At 37.6% G+C, this 5,746-nt stretch overlaps 2 protein-coding genes across 2 annotated transcripts; one reads left to right on the top strand and one right to left on the bottom strand.

Moving 5' to 3' along the window:
- LOC104760643 (transcription initiation factor TFIID subunit 4b) lies at window positions 871-2,678 on the bottom strand. The gene is made up of 4 exons (XM_019239835.1): window positions 2,545-2,678; window positions 2,320-2,425; window positions 1,104-1,606; window positions 871-1,017 (listed from the first exon to the last, which is right to left on the bottom strand). Exons 1-4 carry the CDS (start codon window positions 2,581-2,583, stop codon window positions 886-888), a joined length of 780 nt encoding a protein of 259 aa, XP_019095380.1. The 5' UTR covers window positions 2,584-2,678; the 3' UTR covers window positions 871-885.
- LOC104760642 (PXMP2/4 family protein 4-like) lies at window positions 3,672-5,562 on the top strand. Its single transcript, XM_010483599.2, has 4 exons — window positions 3,672-4,042; window positions 4,705-4,933; window positions 5,063-5,187; window positions 5,278-5,562. Exons 1-4 carry the CDS (start codon window positions 3,716-3,718, stop codon window positions 5,356-5,358), a joined length of 762 nt encoding a protein of 253 aa, XP_010481901.1. The 5' UTR covers window positions 3,672-3,715; the 3' UTR covers window positions 5,359-5,562.

The raw sequence follows: 5,746 nt of genomic DNA, 5'->3' as shown, positions 1-5,746 counted from the left end.
AATCTTACTTAAAGTTGGAGTAAAACTTTTGTATCATATTACTGTTTGATATGGGAATAAGATAAAAATCATCTCATTTGGTATACTTAACGTCTTAAACTAGTCCCACTTTGCAGACGTTGACCACAAACTCTGGAAGTACATATTTAGCACCCTTTTAACATGTCCACTAAAAAAAATATCAGACATAGTGTGACCAAAATGTGGGACAAAGTCAGTAAAAATCATATATTTAATCATTCCAGGGATAAGTCTGATAACCTTAGAAGAATTATAATCGCTAAGATAGTGTTTAATAAAAAAAAAAGTAAATCTCGACTTTTTGGTTGTGAACAAAATAGAGGAAGATTTAAGGTTTTGCCTAATTCATGAAGCCACTGCAAGGTAGAGGAAAGAAGTGAAAGCGAGAAAAGATGCAGACAGTGCAAATACGACCTTCTGGTTAAGGATTTTGGAAAAGAGGCAACAGAGAGATACAAAAACGTTTCAAACATTGAGGTAAGAAAAAACCTAACAGCTGGAAACTAGAAAATCAACCAAACAAAGTTCCCATCAACTGGAATCTGGTAAAGAAAAAATCAGATCACAGAAATACAGTATCGTGAAGGATAATTAGATGGTGTGCCATAAAACCAATATCAGATTATCGTGAAGGATGCCAGCCTAGAAGTATATATTCTAAAAACCAGTTGAATGAAAGATCACCAGATGTAGCTCATGTCAGACTCAGACCATTCAAGCTAATAAAAAAAAAACAATAGTCTTTGGATCCAGCTAAATTTAAAGGACAAAAGTAAAAAATTTAGAGCCTCAAAAGCAGACTTAAATAGACAATTCGAACATGATTTCGTTCACAAGCTAATACTCTAAGTCGGTTTTCTGGTTTTATTTACTCATGACACAAAATATGGAAAATGGTAATACCTGCTGCAGTTTACTAACTGCCAACCTGAGCATCTGATCGCCTACAATATCCTTCATATGTCTTGTGAACCCCTCTTTGGGGATTTCATTTTTCTGCAAAAAGAAAGTATCAGAAGGAAAGCAATGACATTGCAATAGCTTTGGAACAGAATGTCAAATGATTCCACTAATAGACATACCTTAAGTCTAGCATATAAGGTACGGAGCTGCAGTGCTCTATCTTTATCGAGTTGGGCCATTAAGGTAGGAAGCAAAGCAGCAAATGGTACTTGCTTAGGGTTGCGGTTCATAGGGTTAGCAGACGGTTCCACTCCCCGAGCCTGTTGACTACTCATCTTTTGCAGTTTCACATACTGAGATTCACTCTCTTGAATATTATGTGATCTATCTGGTTCATTACCAGTAGGATTCTTTTCAGAAATCGGCAACCCAATTGCTTGGGGTACCTGCGATGGATTCTCCCACAGTTGACCTGCTCGATGAAGGTTTTGAGGCGGGTTGTGTTGTAAATGAGATTCATTGGCTCGTTTCAAATCATGTTGATGTTGATTTTCTAAAGTCGATCCTTGTTGCTCCTTCATCTGAGTACTTTCAAGGCTGTGCTGGGTCTGGACATTGATATTAGCATCTCCAATACCATTTTTCCATGGCGCAAACTGCTGGCTGGGAGGATGGTTGTTTCCTATAGAAATAATTCAAACAACTGGTTGATGAAACTAGAATCACAAGTTAAACTGGAGGAAAAATCAGATAATACCCAAAAAGGAAACCAGGACCATCACCCTACTCTCTATCCTAGATAATAAGTCCCATCACATTGATCATTTTCAATGACTCAACAAGCATATATACAGGCTCTTGCCGATAACAAAATATATGCCGCTATTAGCTACAACAGCACTTAAAAACTAGTCTTTCATGACCTTGATAATTGCTTTAATGTAGGATTGTAACTTTCTCACATGTCAGTAGATAAGAGAAGTTTACAATATAGCCTAACATAGACATCTTCTTTAGTTATCCATGTTCCAAGAGTAATAATAATGTAACAGAAACTACACTGTATATCGAAACAAGCACAACTTTGCTAACAAGCCAAAACTTCCCCATATACCTAATAGCTTCACAGAGACAAGTCATATTCTCATTACATTGGATCTAGCATCCACTCTAAGAGAAACCCACAACATAAAAATCCTATCTTTACTTTGACCAATAGTGCACCTAAATCAGTCCATACCCTCAGAAACTATACAAAAACGTTCAGCAAGTCGTATGCAATAAGTTTCAAACTATAGCTCTCATCACAAAGCAGGCGCACGCTACAATTACAATCTCAGACGTAGAATCTAACTAGCCCTATCTAAAAAACTCGAATTTTGTAGAGAGTTATACCAGGATTCGTCCCGAGTGGCATTGAAGTTGTCATAGAACCTTCAATATCTCGATTCAGAGCAGCTTGGAACGCATCTACGTCAGCTCCTGAATGCATCGACTCATCCTAACCAACACAATTCGACCGGAATCAAAAATCACTAACGACGCTTCAAGCCACCGAGCAAGGGCATCACACAAAATTGGATTTTGAAAAAAAAACAAAATGAAATATAGAAACCTAACCTCGTCTTCTTCAAGGAGCTTGAAAATTGAAGGATCCATTGAAAAAAAAAAAAAAAAGCTTACGCTGTGGAAGAAAAGGCAAAGAGACCTCTCGGCGGAGATGAATTAAAAGGAAACATGTGTTATAAAATCTCGATTGGTAAATTTCAGATTGAGTCCTTGCATAAAGATTAAATAACATATGAGTCCTAAACTAAACCTCATGTCGTTTCATTTGTTATGCAAAAGCACAGTCGTTTAATGCATGAGTCAAAATGGTGTCGTTTTCTCTGTTGCTAACTGCGAACTATCTGAAGGGACTTTTACTGGTTTGTTTAAGAACTGTATGTCGTTAAATATATGAAACTAAAACGCTGTCGTTTGATTTGTTACGGTACCAGGCGGATATGTAAAACGCTTCGTTTTTGGTTTTACAGCACTTGTATGTAGTTCTAATGAATCAGCAAAACGCGCCGTTTGATCTGTTGTAGCCTCTAGCCCTGGGCATTCGGGTACTCGGGTCAAGCTTAGATAGGAACCGTTCGGATTTGGATTTTCAGGTAGAGAAGTTTAGGAACCATTCGGGTAAATATAAAATTCGGTTCAGTTTCTGTTTGGATCTTTTCGAGTTCGGGTCAGATCGAATATGGATTTTCAGAACCGCTAAAAACCCAATTATTTTCAGATACATAAAAATCCGGAATTTTACCCGAATACCCGAAAATTTTTGGATAAATTCTCAGGTTTTTGGATAAAATACCTGAATTTTGGGGTAAAAATTTGATATTTCAGATATAATTTTAGGTATTCTAGATAAAAATCGGGTATTCAAGTCCTAAATTATTAATATCTATTTTTAATTGAATATTTTTGGATTCGGAGTCGGTTTGAGTTCGAATTCGGGTTTTTGGGTAGAGAAATTTAAAACCCAATAAGATAAATTCAAGATTCTGGGTTCGGATTCGGTTCGGATTTTCGGTTCAGGTTTTTTTTTGCCCATTGCTAGTAGCCTCCCGTGGGAGAGAGTTATTACATCAAACATCATGTCGTTTATTGGTTTTCTCTAAGCACTGTACGTCGGTTTATGTTATGTTGGAAACGCTGTCGTATTGTCCTGGTACGGAGGAGAGAGATACATCAATCAAAACAGTGTCAAGCTGCCGCCATTAACGAAACATCGGAGAGAGAGAAAATGAACATCGTTGGATTGAGCAAACGTTTCTTCTCCGATCGTCGTTCCCTTCACGGAATCAACAATGCTCTCGTCGGAACTATCTTCTCCGGTCGGAAACCAATTCTTGGATTCTCCGGCCGATCGTTTCACGAGCTGCGCAAGGCTGGGAGTTTCGTAGTCCCTCGCGTTTTCTCCGTTTCGCGAAATCTATCGACGAACGCTTCGTCTCCTTCCAAACAGCCTGCGTTTCTGCGATGGTATTTGAGAAAGCTCGAATCACACCCTTTCGTGACTAAGAGCGTCACTACTTCCCTTATTTATATGGCTGCGGATCTCACTTCTCAGGTTTGGCTCTCTCCCTTGTTCAATCTCTTTTTGGAGTCTTTGTGGTGTGGAATTAGGTTTTGAATCATTGCAGTTTTGGAATTCTCAGGGGATTTTGTATTTTCATTTAGGAAGAAAACACCAATCTTGCATTGTTTCATCATACCCTAGAGAATTCCAAATTGATGTGTATGTTCTTACTTTTGTGTGTGTAAAAGTACCTCTGAAACTAGATTAGAGTCTTAGTAGTCAGAAAAAATGTTATAGTTTAGTATAGAATAGCTAAGATTTTAGTGTTTGGTTTAGTGGTGTTGTTTTCTAATTTGTTTTACTTATCTTTGTTCCATTCTGTGTTCTCAACGACTGTTTCCTTTGGTATCTAAAGGCTGTATTTACAGTGTTTATTGAGACACTGGAAAAAATTATCTGTATTGGTAGTTCGGGTAACCAACTATGCCAATAGACTGATGTTTATATTGAAGTCGTTTTTTTCGTTTTTTACTGAATACTGGATGAGTTTGGTATTGGTGTGCTCAGAAAATTTTAGGTGTGTGTCTTGGGGTGCTTATAAACTCTCTTTATTAGTCATTCTATGATGATCATGTTGTTGTTAGCTTCCGCGGAAACTAGAGACTCTTTTTGTTGGTTTATTATTTGTGCTGACTCTATAAATTCTTCAACAGATGATCACAATGCCGCCTGCTGGTTCATTTGACCTGATAAGAACAGCTAGAATGGCTAGCTTTGGGTTGATATTTCTCGGGCCGTCACAGCATCTGTGGTTCAGTTATCTTTCTAAAATATTGCCAAAGCGCGACGTGTTGACTACCTTTAAGAAAATTATGATGGGGCAGGTTCTTTTCGGACCTTGTAGCAACACGGTCTTCTATTCTTATAATGCCATTTTACAAGGTATATATTATAATTAAGCTTATCGATTGAGTCTCTGTTTTAAATAGATTTAGTTTCTTACAATTCTACCTATAAATTATCATACTCATCATGTGTTTGGGTACCTGCATGTTGCTTGTCCAAATTAAGGTGAAAATTCTGACGAAATTTTGGCAAGATTGAAGCGAGATCTTCTGCCAACATTGAGAAATGGACTTATTTATTGGCCGGCCTGTGATTTTGTTACATTCAAGTATGTGCCAGTTCATCTACAGGTAAACCAAATATCTCTCTTACTACTTTTCCCATTGTTTGGTGTGATTTAAAAGTTTTTCCAACTTCAACATGTAATCTCTTGGTTGCAGCCACTGATGAATAGCTCGTGCGCTTATATATGGACGATTTATTTGACATATATGGCAAACCAGACGAAAGCTGACAGCTGAATAATGGACACTGTTATTGGTCACACGCAATTCGCAATCTCTTTTTTCCATTGAACCGTCAAGTAAACATCAGATATTAGTACTAGTAGGTTTGTTTTTTGTGTTTACATTTCAGCAACAGTATCTCATAGATATGGACCTAAAAATGTATTGATTTTGAATTTTTTTATCCAAGCATATATTTTTAAGGAAGTCCCAAAGTTCCATCACAAATATTGCCAACATGTGTTTTGCCATCTTCATTTTCTCTCCATCCAACACTAAGACCCTCTGTAGTCTCATCTATAGAGCGAGGTTCTGCATACCTTTCTGAAGTCCGAACAAGAACATCCCGACTATGCTCGGTGAACTCAGGAACCTCTGAACCTTTGGTGTTGGTGCAAACTTG

Source organism: Camelina sativa, chromosome 18, assembly GCF_000633955.1.
Source record: "Camelina sativa cultivar DH55 chromosome 18, Cs, whole genome shotgun sequence".
Taxonomy (NCBI): Eukaryota; Viridiplantae; Streptophyta; class Magnoliopsida; order Brassicales; family Brassicaceae; genus Camelina; species Camelina sativa.
This window is presented reverse-complemented; position numbering and strand designations above follow the sequence as displayed.